Below are 18,096 nucleotides of genomic sequence, written 5' to 3'. Positions count from 1 at the left end.
TATATCTTTCGATATCTCACTGCAGTGCTGATTTTAATCTCCTTTCTTTGCTTGGGCTGCTGATCAGAATACGGGATATAAATTTCATACTTGAGAAAGTTAAGCTTTTTCAGTAGAATACATGAAGTTTAATTGTACTTGCTTGAGTGCCACGACTTCTTTAATAGAGGGAAAGCATCCTAAAAAGTATGTCATATGCTTAATGTCTGATTAAAGTATGCACTACTAGTTTTGTCTTGAATATAAAAGGCTGAAGGATTCCTGCAACTCTGTGAAGTTACTGTCATTTCATTACTTTCCAATACAGTCAAAATGGGTTTTATTGTGGCCTAACAGCCAGTACAGAGTATTAGAGTTTAGGATTCTGTACTAGATAATTTAAAACAAAATTTGGAGAACTGTTGAAATGTTTTGTGTGGTTAGAGATGATTATTCTTTGGGGGTTTAACAGCTGATAACAATTATGTACTTTTCTTTAAAATACTAACAAATTTGTTCAAAGAGAGTAAGATGTTGTAAGCTTATAATCAGTCCAACTTAGTAATATGTTTATCCTGGCAGTAACTCAAATTTCTTTATAGTTAAATAAATTTATGGGCTTTTCTGTGAAGGATGTATTTCTACCTTCAAAAGGTACTAATTCTGTAAAAATGAGTGTAATATTTAAAACACAGTCAAGTATGCCTGCAGTCATTACCAATTATAAAAATTGCCTAATAATTGTTTCCCTGTAATCAGTTACTTAATGGCTTCAGGCCTGTAATACTGTGAGGCTTGGGTTGGAGAAGATGGGGAGCAGGGACTGGGGATTTTTCCTGAAATTGCTTATTGAAAAGCCAGGATGTAATTGATGCATAATTCATCTCTCAATTTTATGGCTAATTGAATGTTGGAGGATCACATAGGTGACAGGGCACTGCGATCCTTCTTAAGGACAGATAGGAACCACAGTATGAAACCAGTTGGGGTGTGGAATGACATTATTTCTGAAGAGTCCTGAAACTAATAACCTGAAGTGGAAAGGGCAGTAGCGAAGGGTGCTTTTCTAATAAGACTGTAACAAGGTAATTTGTCTGTGAGACAGGAGTGAGGGATAAGTGCTGTATTCTAGACCCTTTCTCTCTCTGTCTTCATTGCTCCATAAAACCAGAACAGCCCTTCTGTTCTCAGGTTCAGCCTTCTTGAGGAAGTGCCGTGTCTTCATCAGCACATGTTGTTCCCGTAGGCACAATGGATCTAAAATACATGGTGGGAAGGGAGGTCCCTTGGGTGACACCACTGTGGTCCGAGGGGTTCATGGTCTGCACCCCAGCTGTTGGGGCTTACCACACTGGAGAGAATGAGGTTTGGAAAATGTGTGCTCTATGCCCTATGTGCATTTGCTGAAGTGCCAGTAGCTAAGGCAGGCAAAGCATGTTACAGCACTGCTGGAACAGAGGACTCAGCTCCAGCTCTGGATGGAGTGTTTGGCAGTTCAGTGTGGAGGCAACTCCAAAGGGTCTGTGTGGGCAGTGCTTTTACGGGAAGATTGTCTTTTCTAACATTGCTGTTCTTAACTAAACAGAAGCAGGAAACCAACATGCAAGGTTTGAAACTGGAACTCTTAGAAAGCAGTATTTGACAGATGTTCATCCATAACCTACACTTTTTTAACAGCTTTCGGTTTGCTGGTCATCTTATATCCTGAGTATATAATTGTTGCAGGTGTCTTTTATGCTCCTCTGTGTTAAGGAATATACTGAAAGTTGGTTTACTATTAGTACTAAAAAACCTGTTCCCTGGAGTTTTCCTACCCAGAAGACAAACTTAAATTTCTTTTGTTTCCATATACATGAATGTTTTTGTTTGGTTTTTTTGGTTTGGTTTTGGTTTATGTTTTTTGGGGTATTTTTTGTTGTTTTTTTTTTTTTGTTTATTTGTTTGGGGGTCTTTTTTAGGGTTTTTTGGTTTGGTTTGGTTTTTTTCCCACATCTTAGAGTGATGTCAAACTTCTTTGTAGAAATAAGATAAAAGTCATGTCCCAAGCAAAAACCAATCAGAAATATGTAATTTTACACAGATATTTCTAAAAAAGTAAGAAATATGTATGAAGGTTTCAAATTTAGGTAAACTTAAAGATAAAATTATGCATTTATTTTTTATTTCAGGCAAGTTTTGAAACTTGGATGGAAAAATCTTTGTTTTGTAGATGAACTCTAAAGAATTATGCTTCACATTTTTTCTAGAATTCCTTAAATGTTTAAATCTCCCTTTTTTTCTTTCTGTCACAAAAGTTTCCTTTTTGTAGTTTCCTTTTTGTAGTACTTGTCTATATTTGATTTGAGAAATGAAAATTAGATGCTATTACATAGGAACTTTTGAACCAGTGCACTCCATCTCGTTTCTCATAGGTTTTAGACATTTGGAAATTACTTTACAACCCAAAATGTAGCCCACCTTTGCCTAAGTATTTTGAAAGGCAGAGGCTCTGTGGTGCACATTTCTTTTGATACTCCACAGTTTCAGCAGCATTTAAATTACAGATGCAAAGTATTTATCACCTGGCTTTTTATTAGTTAAAGAACAATTAAAAAGTATAAAGGCTTTTTTTTCCCCTGAAGTACTACAAAAGTAAGTCAGTGAATATTCATGTATTTTTAAATGGAAAAATTATGCTTATGAAATTGTTGGACTTTGGGAAGGAAGATGATGTCTATTTTAGCTGCCTCTCCGTTGCAGTAGTGTGTCTTTGTGGAGGTTATACAAGGCTCAGTGTGTGAGAAGTTATCTTTAGGCCATGAGGGTATGCCTGTGAAATGTTTACAACTGCAACCACACTGGTGCAGTTTCATACTTGGATGTGCAACAGCACTGTGAGTCTTTGCAAACATATATGAAAGTCAGTCATTGAAGCCTCAGAACACTAGGAGGTGTCTGTGTGCTAACATACAATAAACTGGTAATCAAATTTATAAGGGACCAGTTAATCTTCACTAGATCATTGTATAGGATCTTAAAGGGAGCTGCAGTCTTCACTGTGTAGTGTGGGCTAAGAATAGAGATAGGTTTTATGTTACCTTGCTTAGTGACCCAGTTTTAATGTCTCAGGGTAAGAACTTGAGTTTTCTGCATCCTAAATGAGCAAGGGAATGTAGAAATAGATCAAGTTTTCACCTCTGGAGAGCAGGGAAGGTATGCTACTTTTTTCTTTTTTCTTTTTTTTATTCTCAGTAATATAGGAAATGTGGCGCTGGACATTGACAATAATTCATCAAGTACCAATGGGAATGTTGTATGGAGTAACTTACTGTTCTGTAGATCACACACTGGCTTGCTCAGAACTGTGTTCTCTGTAAGTGCTTTCATGGATGGAGCTCAGTAAGGGTAGCTCTTGTGGAAGGCTCAGTAAATTCCCTTCTACCTTTTGACGTTTGTAGCCTTGCTTTGAGTATGACCTTTTTTATTTACTTAAATAATTTATCTGAGGCCATGTCAAAAGTCTGTGGAACAGCCCAGTGGGAAGAGGTGGGAAGAAATCCTAATATTGTTGTGTTCTTGTACTGTTGTGCTGTTTGCTTCTGTAGCTGATTAAAAAAAAGAAAAAGGAAAAAGAAAAGAAAAAATTAGCTTTCAGTCAGACTTCTGTCTCTGATAGAATTTCACAGAACTTGAGGCAATGAGTCTGCAGCTACAAGTCTAAATGAAAATGTTTGTACAAACAGCATTGTTGTAGGCATGGCACAGTTTGAGAAGTAGTTGGTAGTTAAATATTGGAAGCAAAATATCCTGAGCCCTTCAGAAGTTAACTGTTAGAGACAAGTCAAAGCTTAGCTTTGTCTCCTGGCATCTCTGGATGTCACTGAAATGTTGTTTAATATGTTAAAATGTGTTGTTAATATATCAGTGTTTATACATTAAAATAACTTTATTCAGACTGGATAAGCAAGCTAGAAAGGTGTGCGCGCCTGTCCAAGAGTTAACAATTTCTCCAATTTGAAAACATAAGTTCTCCCTTCTTAAGGAATTGGTCAGCTTTTCATGATACATTTGATCTGAATAACAACGCCAGCTGCTTTAGGTTCTTAAATACACATACCCCTTTTTATACATGCACACACTGAGATATATACAACACGTTAGAAATACACACACTTAGAACAGCTCTGAGAAATAATCCATGTAGTGTTTGTGGGTGTATTACATAGGTCAGAAGATTATGGCAGAAAACTTGTGATCTATGTATAGACTGCAGTGGAGGAGTAAGATGGAAGGATAAAATGATAATGTGTATATGAAAGAATGACCATTTTGTATGCATAGGAGAGACTGAAAGAGGAGTAAATAAGGAGCATTTTGGAGAGACAGGTGGCCATAGCTCAAGTGTAAAGATTCAGTACTAACAAAGAAAGGCTTTCACATGATATAATTACTTGCTTACAAATGACAATATTTCACACTGTAAATCTGAAGGTCTGAATGACTGAAAGACAAGCATGATCAAAGCATGGAATCTTGTCTTCAGAAATAGATGTTTGTGAAATCATGTACTGGTCTAAGCTGTATTAAAATGCTTTTTTTTTTGGTGTGTTTTTTTTTTAAAGCCTCTGTCCTGAAGGCTGAAGTATGAAAGACAAGATTTAAAAAACCTTGCATTTTTATGAGTACATGGAGAAACACAAGTTTTAAGTCTACATATAAAAATGGGAGAGGCTAGAACTCTTTCCTTCGATTAGAATGCCGCTATTCCTTGTTTATACAATGGTGGTTTTGATGGTATTACTCGTGCTGCATTTTTTAATTATATTTTTTTTATGATCTTTCTCCTCCCTCTCAAAGTGCCAGGGAAGCTTCTCAATTTTTTTTTTTTTTTTTTTTTTTTTTTGGTCATGGAATTCACTGGCACATTTGGAAGGTCAAGTAGACATTAAGGTAATGGTATTCTTTGTAAGAAGTATTTTCTTCCCTAGGCTCATGAGATCTTGAAGGGTGAAAAGGAAGGAGTAAAGGTGTTATTGCTGAATAATACATGGCTTGATAGTTACTTTCAGAACTTGAGGACATTTTCCCTTCTAAAGCGGCTACATTGAAACTCGTGATACTTAACCGAACAGTATTAAGACCTAGAGTACTGAGTAGTACCAGTCAGTCTAGCACTTTAGTTCTCTCATACTTGTTCTGTGCAGAATCTATGCATGCGTCAACATTGGAAGAGGCAACTTTAACACAATTTCTGATTAAAATCTTGCTTCACAAGTTCTAATCTTTATAGTACTGTATCACTAAAATTAGGTAAAAAGCTTCCATGTTTCATCTAATCAAAATGTTTGAAACGTTTCATATCTGGTATTTTTCATTAATAACTTGTTTTCTTAAACCCCCAAAACTTCATTTCTTGCCAAAACATGGTCAAATACATCACTCTAGGTGCGGCGTGCAGCTGCTTCTGTCCCAGTTACCTACAGCTTTCCAGTGATTTCTTTACTATTTGCATGTTTCTGCATAAGTCTGTGACCTTAATAATTGGCCAGTTAAATTTTCTTGTGTGTATATATAGCACTGAGCACATTGATTTGTATAGTAATGCACTCGTAATTCTTCAGCATACATACTTGCCATGTATAATTGCAGGAGAAAGGAGAGGATTTGGTGAATAGCTTTTTTGAGAACCATATACCTTATTAAGCTAAGGGGAATTATATTCAACCTTGAGCTCATCTGTGGTTGTGGTTTTGTCATCAGTTTAATTAACCAAGCAATATTTTTCCTACAGATTTAAGCAGACTAAATATCTGAAACCTTAAGTTATCTGTAATCTTCTTTAAAAAATGGTTTAGATTTTTAAAGGCTTTAGATGGTATTGGTGTAGTATTGATAGTGTTACTAAATAAATGTCTGAATTGTTTGTATTTTATATCTCTTCCCCCTGTCTGTCAGTGGCAATCATACCTCAGTACTATACATCAGACTTAATCACCTGTGTGAGATCCAGTTATTTCATTTGAAGCCTTGCTTTGCATCTGAATTGGTCTCTCTTCTAGTGATAATTGAGATTGTTCAGAACTGAACAAGATTGTGTCCACTGTAGCGCTAAAATGTAAAGCTGAAAACTGCATAAATAGGATTTACCTTCCACTTTTACATAGGACCCACAAATTAAATTGTGTTAAATATACTTGCATTTGTCAAGATGAGAATCCTGCGTTTAAAAAACGCTCCTGATGTGTCCTTTCTGACACAGAAATCTTGTGTTTCGGTGCCTGACTAATCTCTGCCTTGCTGATGCATTTGAATGAGCTTTGTATGTGAAAGCTCTACTAATCCTTGTACTTACTGTTTGAATGTTTGCTACAGGAAGCGAGCAGCTGCAAAGCATCTAATAGAGCGCTACTACCACCAGTTAACTGAGGGCTGTGGAAATGAAGCCTGCACGAATGAATTTTGTGCTTCCTGTCCAACTTTTCTCCGTATGGATAACAATGCAGCAGCCATTAAGGCCCTCGAGCTTTATAAGATTAATGCAAAACTCTGTGATCCTCATCCCTCCAAGAAAGGAACGAGCTCAGCTTACCTAGAAAACAATTCCAAAGGTGCCCATAACAATTCCTGCACTGACAGAAAAATGAACAAGAAGGAAATGCAAGGCCCGAGAGATGACTTTAAAGGTAAGAAGTTACTTTAGTTTTTTTCAATAAAATATGTTTCATATGCATAATTATGGAATTCACTGTGGTGGTGTTCTGCTGAATGCGGGAGGTTTCTGCTGACTTTAAAATACAATATTGGGCAATCAGGTATTTTACTGTGGAATCTGAAAAATGGCTGGATTAATGCTGAATGCTGATTCTAAATCTGTATCTTTACCATGTCCCTGTTAAAATCCATGTGCATTTGTTGCTTTCTGACATAACTGGATTTGCAAATATGGAGAGATTGTTTTTTTAAAATGCTTTGTATGTCTGCTTTAGTTTCATAACTCTTCTGTAGTTAATGAGTTATAAAGGTTATGCTTTAACTAGTTCCACTTCTGTTAAGAAACAGATGAAGAAAAAATTATGCAGTGGATGATAGGCAGTACTTCGACCAAGCTAAAAATTAAGCAAAGTGATTTCTAAGCCAATGTACGAAAATAAAAACTGTTCAGTATGTCTTTTGTAACTTCTAGTTAGCTTTTTAAACTCTGTAGGATAGTAAATACATATTAGTGTTGCCAAAACCTGTGGTGCAAGCAGAAGCTAAATGAAATTAAAGCAATTAACCTTTGAGCAGACCTTTAAGTATCATTGCTGTAAGTGGTATAAACACAGAAGTTCAGATTCATTCATTTTCTCTAAAGAAGGTGAAACTGTTTACAGCAAAGAATTAAAAAGCCCTACAGAATCAGCAATAAACATAGTACTGTGTTATAAGATGCTCCAATCAATACCTACCTGTATCTGTTTGTTCTTTATCTGATGCGCATATAAATTTGTCCTGAAATTATTTATGATCTGAGTAAGCAGAGAGGCGAACAGTAGGTAGGGAAAAGGGAAGCCAGAGTACTGTGAGATGGGCAAGAGGAACATTAGGTCTGTTTTGTGATTTGTCTCTTATTTTGTGTATTTTTAATGGAGGCGTGTATGGACAGAGCTTTCCTCCTTCGTTCTGACCATACTGTCCTCTCTCCCCAAGACAGATGTCTAAAAGTCCTCTCAAACCATCTGCAGAGTCAGTCTGTTGTCTAAAGCAGTGACTCGATCTGTTGCAGCATCTCAATTATTGACCTGTCTTTGTAGCTGTATGGACAGAGATCATTAATGCATTCTTAAAGTCCATTGGAGTCTCTTAATCACCTTTGGAATTGGATGTTGTCTAAGGAATTCAGCACTCTGAATTGTTCGGGGTTTTTTTAAATCCATCTGCAGTAACAGTTACTGGGAAAACTGCAGTTAAGCCAAGAAAGAAGATATGCAGCTTGCTTTTATGCTTGACATAGGATTGAAAGTTCTAAATAAAATGAAATAACCTGCAGAAACAATAATTTAAACTACTTTTCTGTAGTGCTAAACCCTAAGACTATTACCTTTGGAGAAAAATGTGCCTGTAGGCTATTGTCAGTACGTCAGTAATATCTTAGATGGCTGTCCAAAAAGAGGAAGGGAATGGTAAAATTACAAATCTATAAAAAAGCATGGGTAACAAATGTCATAGAGAGAGAGTGCCATTTCAAAATCTGTGTCATTATTACCTGGGAAGCTATTTTTAACTTGTGGAAACTAATGTTTGACCAAAACATGGAACTGGAAGCAGAGAACATCAGTGGACAGGCAGTGAGCACACAATCATAACAAAGCTTCCATAAGGGATAATGAAAAGATAATTAATAAATTTGTTAACTGGGGAGTGTTATTGGCAGTATGCATACCACATGCAGTCTTTCTCACAGTCAAGGATCATGGCTAAAGCATGACTCCATGTACAGATTTGTCGTGGAGTATTACTGAGACAGAGGTCTGAAAAGAGATACACTTACTTTGCTGGATCATGTAGTTGTAATAGGAAGGGTGAGAAGAGAAGGCATGTGAAAACTCACATATCCACACACAAGTTGACTAAAGTTGACTTGAGTTAGAAGAAAACTTCACTATACATTTGTTCTTCTCTCGCTACTGTACTGTACTACACTACATTTGTTCTTTTATCACTACTGGAAAGTAAAAATGGGGCAGACTCTTCTGATAGCTCAGAGGATGGTCAAAGGATATGATTTAGAACTGTTATGGAACTGCTAATGATAATACTAAATATTTTATCTGGAAATGGCACATGACTAGATTCTTTAATACTAAATACTGAAACCTTTAAAAGAATGACTAGGGAATTCCTGTTGTAAGTACAGAAATCTGAAGAGTATTATACTGTTAAATAGTCAACTTTTGCTGATAATTTTCGTTTTGTGAATAACCTATGCAATCCGGTGTTGGTGAACTTGAGGCTGTGGTCCTCATTTTGAAGAGCTATGGCATGAAACAGCGTATGTATCAGCAGTTACAATATCTTTTAGTCAAGTTTGCTTCTGGAACATTCACCACAGCAGGTACAAATAGGAGATGTTGTGCTAAGGTTGAATCCTTTCATAATATTTTCAATGCTCTTGTTGGTTTAACAGGGAAGATTTTAGTTTTGAAGCTTTTTCACTGTCTTTGAATTGGTTGGAAGTCAATTTCAGTACTGTGACATAAGCTTAGTATTTCCTGTGTTGTATGTGCTCTAACAATGGCTTAGGAATCCAGAAATCAATAGGTTGTCTGTCTGGCATCATTTAGTTTGTATTTTTAATTTAATGACTGCTTGGAATGAATATTAGTGTAGGCAGTCACATTTCAAAATACTTTAAACATAGAACTGTCTTTATTAAAATTATACGCTTCCTTCTTTCTGCACAGATAGTTGATCTAGCATGGTTGGTGAATACAGTGCTGTGATGAGCATTTTTTAGATCTCCAGAGATGCTATTAAACAGATTCTGTTTTAATTCTAAATTATGTGTCAGTTCAGAAGAATCTGCTTAAACTAGAACATCTTTTCAGGGTCTGATCATGTGGTAATCCTACTCTAAATCATCACCTGATGTGAAAGAATCTGTGGCTTCTGTTTGAGAAGCAGCATAGAAAAGATAAAAATCTTTTTTCTTTAGAAAAGAGAAGAAAGATTTCATATTTAAAAAAAAGGACTTAATATCAGGGGTTTGGGGGAGAGGTGGCAACAGGCAGGTATTTGGATTGCATGCAGGTGATGCATGTAAACCAGCTTGTTCATCTGAATAGCATGTTGATGAGTATACTCAAGATGTTTGTCTCACTGAGGCCTAATGTACAAAGAAATAACCCACATACTCAACTGTGTAATTTAGAAGGCAGCATAAATTTCTGAGCATGTATTGTGGTTTTTGAGAGGATTTTCAGGCATCGGTTTAGAATACAAACAGTTGCAGAAAGCATTAAAAATAAAAGTAAGATCTCATATTCCCATTAATATTTAGCAAAACTAATTATTGGATTTTTTTTAAAGTCTACTTGTAAGGGAGAAGTAATGTGTGAAGTCCATACATATCTGCTGTGTCTGAAAAAAGATGTTGAAACAGTTTAGTTGGGATATAGTTTAATGACTTACACATTAACTGTGCAGATTTACCAGAAGACTGTGTTGTCACAGAGTCATATTCAGTAAGTCTTTCAAAGATTAAACGTCTTAGTGATTGATTTAGTTGCTCTTGTTTAGATGATACAATATTGTTAACTACCAAATGCAGCTAATTGGCTGCAAAACAGTTTTACTGTTGAGCATGTTCTCCTTCAGGGATCGACATCCATAAATAAGATATTTTACACAATCATAGTGAATGAAATCACGATTCTTCATGCTAATGAAATTATGCAGTACCTGCCTTAAATTTATCCAACACTAACACTGTTTTGTTTTGTTTTTTTTTTCTGGTGTTAATGATGATACACATTGAGTAGAGCAAATCAGAAGTATTTTATCTTAACAAAATTAATACTTTATCTTTTCATAGATGTGACTTTTCTAACAGAAGACAAGATATATGAAATTCTTGAACTATGTCGGGAGAAAGAGGATTATTCCCCTTTAATCCGAGTGATTGGGAGAGTATTTTCTAGTGCTGAAGCATTGGTACAGAGTTTCCGAAAAGCCAAGCAGCACACCAAGGAGGAGCTCAAGTCTCTTCAAGGAAAGGATGAAGACAAAGATGAAGACGAAAAGGAAAAAGCTGCCTGTTCGGCTGCTGCTATGGAAGAAGATTCAGGTGCATCATCATCTTCGTCATCAAGAATAGGTGATAACACACAGGGAGATAATAACCTCCAAAAACTAGGCCCAGATGAAGTGTCTGTAGATATTGAAGCAGTCAGACGGGTTTATGATAGATTACTGTCTAATGAAAAAATAGAAACTGCCTTTTTAAATGCACTTGTGTACTTGTCACCTAATGTGGAATGTGACTTGACTTACCATAATGTGTACTCTCGGGATCCTAACTATCTGAATTTGTTTATTATCGTTATGGAGAATGGCAATCTTCATAGCCCAGAATATCTGGAAATGGCTCTACCGTTGTTTTGCAAAGCAATGAGCAAACTGCCCCTTGCAGCTCAAGCAAAACTGGTCAGATTGTGGTCTAAGTACAGAGCAGACCAAATTCGGAGAATGATGGAAACATTTCAGCAACTTATTACTTACAAAGTCATAAGCAATGAGTTCAGTAGTCGTAACCTAGTGAATGATGATGATGCTGTTGTTGCTGCTTCAAAGTGCTTGAAAATGGTTTACTATGCAAATGTAGTAGGAGGGGATGTGGATACAGATCATAATGAAGAGGAAGATGAAGAACCCATCCCAGAATCTAGTGAACTAACACTTCAAGAGCTTTTGGGTGAGGAAAGAAGAAATAAAAAAGGTCCTCGAGTGGACCCACTGGAAACTGAACTTGGTGTTAAAACTATAGATTGCAGAAAACCACTTATCCCATTTGAAGAATTTATTAATGAACCACTGAATGATGTTCTAGAAATGGACAAAGACTACACTTTCTTCAAAGTAGAAACAGAAAATAAATTCTCTTTTATGACCTGCCCCTTCATATTGAATGCTGTTACCAAGAACCTGGGATTGTATTATGACAACAGAATCCGGATGTACAGTGAAAGACGCATAACTGTGCTCTACAGCTTAGTTCAAGGACAGCAGCTCAACCCATATTTGCGACTTAAAGTGAGACGTGATCACATCATAGATGATGCGCTTGTCCGGGTAAGTCATGCAGCAACATGGAACTTAAGTTTGTTGGTTCTGACTATTGCAAACTATGTGGGCTTTGACTTACTGAAAAGGACTGTGTGTGAGTGCAGTGGTTTATGTACTAGATTTCCTCTAGAAGAAACTCAAATAGTTTTACCATATTAAATTTGAATTTTACACGTGCTGCTGAAGATTTGTATGTTAGGCAGAACTGCTTTCACTCTGAGTGGTTGCAGACTTAAGTGTTTTAAAGTGTCAAATAGCTCTTACTCCCCATTAACAGATTCTGCAGTTACAGCTTACTCTTCTGTTTCGGTACTTTTCCTTTGTCCTCTGGAATGTGTCGGATCATCTTGTGATAGCAGAATTTTTCAAATGGAAATTGGAATTAAAACTTTTCAGTTGTGTACTCTTGTTGTGGACTTCTGAATTTCAAGATGTAAAGTGTGGAGTGCCTGCATAAGTAGAACTTCTCATTTCCTTAAGAATTGTTGCAATTTGGTGCAAATACTGGTATGACCAAGGAAGGAGAAGACAGACCTGTTGGTACCTGAGAGCTGTGAGGGCAGCTTGTTTCTGAATATGCTGGCTTCCTAAAGTAAAGCTTCCTAAAGTTCACACATTTTTGGAAGATGGGACTTATACAGGATACAAACTATACAGGACTTATACAGGATACAAACTATAAAGAATACTTCAGAGAAAATCTTCCTGTAAATATGTCCTTTAATTTTAGGACTTTTCCTACTTCTAGTTTTTCACTTAAAGCTGTTATTTTTCAGAAGCTCATTTTTCTATGTTCTGTTATTAAAGCACAACACTGTTTGCAAAATTGTAAATTCAAACATAGCTTTAAAGCTTGCTGAAGAGCCAGACAGGTATTTAGAGAGACTCTGGAAAAGTACCTGGTTTTGCCTCTCAGCTCAGCTGTTACTTTTAGTTAAATTTGATGATTTTAGCTGCTGCTGAAGGTCAATTGTGAGAGCCCTAAATGAGCTCCCACCTTGATTTTTCTGTGTACCTATGAATTTCCAGATGAGCTAGCTATTTCCTGGGAATTGCCACCCCTCCCAGTTTTGTATTATCAGCAGACTTGTTGAGGGTATACTGTCCCTTCATCCAGTGATGAGTAAATTGAACAAGACTAGACCCAGTACTGACCCCTGGGGATCACCACAAGCTACAGTCCTCTGACGAGGCTCCACCACTGATGATAACCCTTTGAGCACTGCCATTCAGCCCATTCTCAGTCCACCTCGCTGTCCACTCATCTCGCACATGCTTCCTGAGCTTACCTATGAGGATATTACAGGCGATAGTGTCAAAATCCTAGTCAAGGTAGACAACATCCACTGCTTTCCCCTCATCTACCCAGCCAGTCATTCCATCGTAAAAGGCTATCGAATTGGTCAAGCACAATTTCCCCTTGGTGAACCCACACAGACTACTCCTAATAAACCTTCTTGTCCACCGCATGCTTGGAGATGACATCCAGGATGAGCTATTCCATGACCTTTCCAGAGATGGAGGTGAGACTGATTGGCCAGTTGGTTCCTGGGTTCTACTTCTTGCATTTTTTGAAGACTGGGGTGTTGTTATCTTCTCCCCAGTCCTCGGGCACCTCTCCTGTTCTCCATGCTGTTTCAAAGATGATGGAGAGTGGCATAGCAATAACATCTACCAGCTCCCTCAGTACTTGTGGGTGCATCCCATCAGGGCCCATGGTACAGGTGTATCCTGTTGAGTTTTGGCACATTAAAGTAATGGAGCCTACTTCTTTGACTGTTCAGCTTTCTGATACATAAATACTGGGGAAAAAAGGGAGGGACAGTATTATCCCTTTAGGAGAAGATGGGCTAAAAAAGGATAAGAGCTAGTTTTGGGGAGATATTTGTTTTGATGTCTGTTCTAGCAGAGAGGAAGCAGACCTTCCTCTTCATGCTCATGATGGAAAAGAAAATCTGTAAATATGAGAAAAGGACACATACTGCTTGTTGTGGAAGGAAGTTGAAATCTTTGAGAACAGTAAAAATATGTTTATTGTTGTTTAGAAGGCACATGGGCAACATCAAGTTAGTGCAGCTGCTGTATCACAATGGGGTCACAGCAGTTACTGCTGCGCACGCTCTTGGTCTGTTGAAAATTTAGGTAATTTAAATCAGATCAAGCTCAAACATACTAATTTGTGGTGTCCTTGCAGTCTGCGAATACATGCTTGGGCAGTTGCCATGGATCCTCTTATGGCTGTTAATTTAAGCTGTCAGAACATGCTAAATTATGGTGATCTGACTCTGTCAAAGCCACAAGAAGAGTAAGATTTTAAAACTGTTTATTCTGGAACAGAAAATAAAAGAAAAAGATAAAATTGTTCTAAATTCAAGTAATCTGAGCTGAACTGTGCAGCCCAGGAATTTCTTGAAGGAAATAGATTATATTCACTAAAATGGAGAAGAGTGAAGGCTCGCCGTTCTGGCCAGAGAGTATGTGCTGTTTCAAAGAGGTGCAACAAGGTAACCGTTGTAAGATGATGTGGCCTTAAGAAAAAACAGTGTTGAAAAAATTATATGTAAAGGGTCTGCAGAGTCACCTTTTAGCTATTGTTACATTTTAACTGATGATATGAAGTATCAGTGCTCACAAGGAGATTTTGGATATTCCTGAAAAAGTGGCAGGAGTTAAGAAAAGACCAAATGGAACATGTAGTAAACATTGTCTCTGTCTACTACAATGTGCCTATGTCTGTCTCTCTCTCATTTGTTTTTTCTCATTGTAATATCAAAAACAATGCAATAGAAATGCATTAGGAGAGTCTAGAGTCTCTTTGGAGAGATTGTAAGTCCTCTTAGTGGTAAAAAAGATGACAGAGTACATAAAAGACGGCATGAAGAAATGGAATGAGGAATACTGGTTTTCTTAACTCATAGCACCTGCTCATATTATCCAGAAGCAGGTTTAACACAAGCAGCTTTACCTGACTACCTTAAAATTGTGGATGTCTTTGCCCAGACAGGGCATTACAGGTATTGGGCATTACAGGTATTTTGCTGTGACCAACACACAAACCTCAGAAAGTCTCTAAGCTGCAAATCTGCTGGAAGAGTGTTGTAAGGAAACTGCTGTTCCATGCTGTTGTCTCGCAGCTTCTTCTGTGACTGCCTGATCTGAGAATTGCATGCTGTTGTTACAGGTACTTCCTGTAGCAGATTGAGAAGTGATTTTAGTAATTTTTAAACTTCACTTCCACTTCCTAATTGGTCTGAAATAAGTCTTCAGTCTTGAGTACTAATCCTTAAAGTTACTTGTTCTGTCTATGATTCTAGTCAAAGATAGTTACCATGCACTGACAGCATAAAACCCAAGTGAAAGCTACACTGTATGAGTTTGTATCAGTAATGGTTGTGGTTTTGGGTGCACTACTGAACTTCAGAAGGGTCTCACTGAAAACTGTCAGAAAGATATTGCCAAGATAATATTCTTAAGCAGTAAAAGCATATTCTTAGATCTGTCTAGTGGCAAAGCATTTCCAAAGGTGCTTAAATTACAGGTAAGTAATTATGATTACAAATATTTTTACCCTTGAATTGCGTTTTTTTTTATTTCTGGAGTTTGAATACTTAAAGACTTCAAAGTAATTACATACATGGGTCACTAGACTTGTGTCTTTACAGAACAGTCAGTGCAGGCCATTTTAACTGTATATGGAATAACTCTGAGAACTTCCCAATAAAAGCATTTTCATAAGTATTTATTAAAATGAGGCTGAGATTCTTATTCATATTTTCCTTATTGATGCTGGATATTTTTCAAGCAAATACATCAGCGTTTATAATTTCTTCTTGCAAATGGACTATACCAGTCTTTCTCTTCTAATTGATCAAGATAATTGAGTGATCACCAAGCTGGGTTTCTCTTATCAACATTTAATATTTAAACTTCTAGAATTCAGTATGTACATCTCACTGTTTGGACTTCATTAAAACAAATATGAGCACTGGTAAGTGATGTTTATTATTATTATTACTGCAGGATTTTTTCTTGCGAATTTGAAGCAATACATTTTAAATGCAATAACTTGTTAAGAGTTGCTTATTAAGAGAATCACAGTTCACTCTGAAACATGGACATCTAAGCAGAAACTTTATTTGCACATTCATTGCTCAGTTTCTTTGCATGTATGAAATTTGCATCAGAAACTTCTTTTTCATTTTTTTCATTGAAATGGACTTAATGAAACACGCTTTCCTTCTATTATGTTAATCTGAAAAGTCATTGGGGTGAGGAATTTTGGAATTGGTAAAGCAGTAGTCCCCACATTTGTTAAGGAGCCCTTACATCTGGGAGTTGGTAGCTCAGTTTGCAGTTTTTGAAAGCAGTTAATATGCCTTTTTGCATCTAACAAGTTTGAGGTCAGCTGTACTTCTGCTGCATCATGTTGTGTGGATGTGGTAGTATTGAAAGGAAGTTTATCCTTAAATCCCCTCTTCATCATTTTTATCACTCAACAGCTATTTGTATGTGGATTTATTCTCAGGTAGCAGTAATTTAATGGGTGTTAGCTACAACACTCAAGTTGTGCAAGTGAAAATGTGGTGGATTCCTTCATCAGAGTCTGGCTGGTACTTGCTCACAAATTAGAAATTCAGTTTGACAAATTTCACATGGAACTTAGATAGCTGGCAGGCAGCAGGCCTCTTGCTTGTAAATGGCTGCTGAATATATTGATGAGCACAAACTCTTATGTGACAGCTGAACCAGTAGGCAGATTCTCTCAGAGTGTATTAGCAACAAAGTACTTAAGGACCTTTTTGGTTCTTCTAGAACTAATTTGATGTTTGTGTGTCCTGTGGAAAATCTCAGCACCAGTACACCTTGGTTGCATGCAGAATGTGTGTGACTATGTTGACACATGCAAGCCCCACTCAAGCGTATACATGAACCATAAAGTACAGCTGGCAAGGATGCTGCTTAGTCATTTGAAGTTGCTGGTTTTCAGAAAAATTTCAGAAAAATGTAGTGATGGACTTGTCATGACATGTCACTGGTACTTTCAAAATTGAATTAGTTGTGTTCATGTCATTTCTGCCTTCTAGTGAGGAAAGTATTCCTGCCATTGCCTGAAAGAGAACTTTTATGTTACATTACTAGAACTTGAAGGGATTTTTGATTGTTTTTAGCTGAATAGAAATTAGTTCAGCTATCATCAGTTTTAAGAAGGTAGCCAAACTCTGGTGTTACATCAGGCTTTTTAATGTTGTCATATTGGTGTCATGTATTTCTGAAGTTCATATGTCCTTGCTATAGAAACAGTGCTGCAGTTCTGCTAAAATTAGTGCCTCTCTGCTATCATGACTAATGCTGTGTTTTCCACTCAGTTCCAATTTCCTTGTGGAATGTCAGTGTTGAGACAGGATGTTCAAAGGGGAGCTAAACCCACAACCTTCAGTTGAGCAGCTTAGCAACATTGTCCTGGTTATAGAATCTACTTCAATGAACATTAGGCTTTGACTCAAAATGCTAGCTTTCTGGTAATCTTTTATCTGACTCCCTCACAGACATCCAGTGCACACTGTTCCAATATATCCAGCCAGTGTTGCTCAACTACAAGTGCTTCCTTCCCCTTTTTTTTAAATGCTGCATTTCTTTTACATCACTCATTGCAGTGTAGTTCTCAGCCAAAAAAAAATATTTTTGAAATATTTTTAATTGCTTCATATTTATAAATATGGGAACTCTCCTTAGTAGAAGTGTATTTCTGTGACTCAGAAGAGCCTTACACTACGACAAAGGGTTGCTGTCCCAAAAGACATGCAAAGGCAATACTTGCTTTTTCAGAACTCCTCAAAATTCATGAAAATTGCAAAATAGAAAACTGCTGATGCTATATACTGCACAGCCAACAGCCCTGAGGAGAAAAAAAACTGAGCCACTTGTAAGTGGAAGAGACTCAACTAGGAGAACTGTCTGTCCAGCTTGAATGTATAACAAGTATTGAGGATCTTAAAATAAATGCTACTTCTCCGTTTTGAAAATCTTCAGTTGTATTTGAAACATGCCTTAAGCTCCATTGTTGTCCTGTTCAGGAAGAAAAGATTTTACATATCTGTAAGATGCACAATTTTAAGGTTTTCATGATTTTACGAGATAAAAGATTACATTTTAGGGAAAGCATGTGATGAGAATAGCAGGGCAGGGGACGCACACCACAGCAGAGTTTTGCTGCAGAAGTACTGTTGATAAAAATTACAGTGAATTTCAAAGAATAAATATTATTTGGTCTCCTTAAAGGCAAAGCCACTTCACTGCAAGTAGTATGCAATAGAA

General features: G+C 37.0%; 1 protein-coding gene across 10 annotated transcripts in view; it reads left to right on the top strand.

Moving 5' to 3' along the window:
* Nucleotides 1-18,096, top strand: part of UBE3A (ubiquitin protein ligase E3A) — a 53,663-nt gene that overhangs the window by 25,377 nt on the left and 10,190 nt on the right. For all 10 annotated transcript variants that reach the window (XM_062628592.1, XM_062628590.1, XM_062628587.1 and 7 more), the window contains 2 exons: nucleotides 6,331-6,641; nucleotides 10,532-11,787. In XM_062628592.1, the coding sequence (XP_062484576.1) occupies nucleotides 6,446-6,641; nucleotides 10,532-11,787 (1,452 nt within the window). In that variant the 5' untranslated portion in view covers nucleotides 6,331-6,445. The remainder of the gene's footprint in view (nucleotides 1-6,330; nucleotides 6,642-10,531; nucleotides 11,788-18,096) is intronic.

The sequence above is a fragment of the Pezoporus occidentalis genome, unplaced genomic scaffold, assembly GCF_034315485.1.
Source record: "Pezoporus occidentalis ecotype Australia unplaced genomic scaffold, CSIRO_AGI_Poc_V1 ctg32, whole genome shotgun sequence".
NCBI classification, from domain to species: domain Eukaryota; kingdom Metazoa; phylum Chordata; class Aves; order Psittaciformes; family Psittacidae; genus Pezoporus; species Pezoporus occidentalis.
Note: the sequence above shows the minus strand (reverse complement) of the source record. Positions and strands in the feature narration are given on the sequence as shown.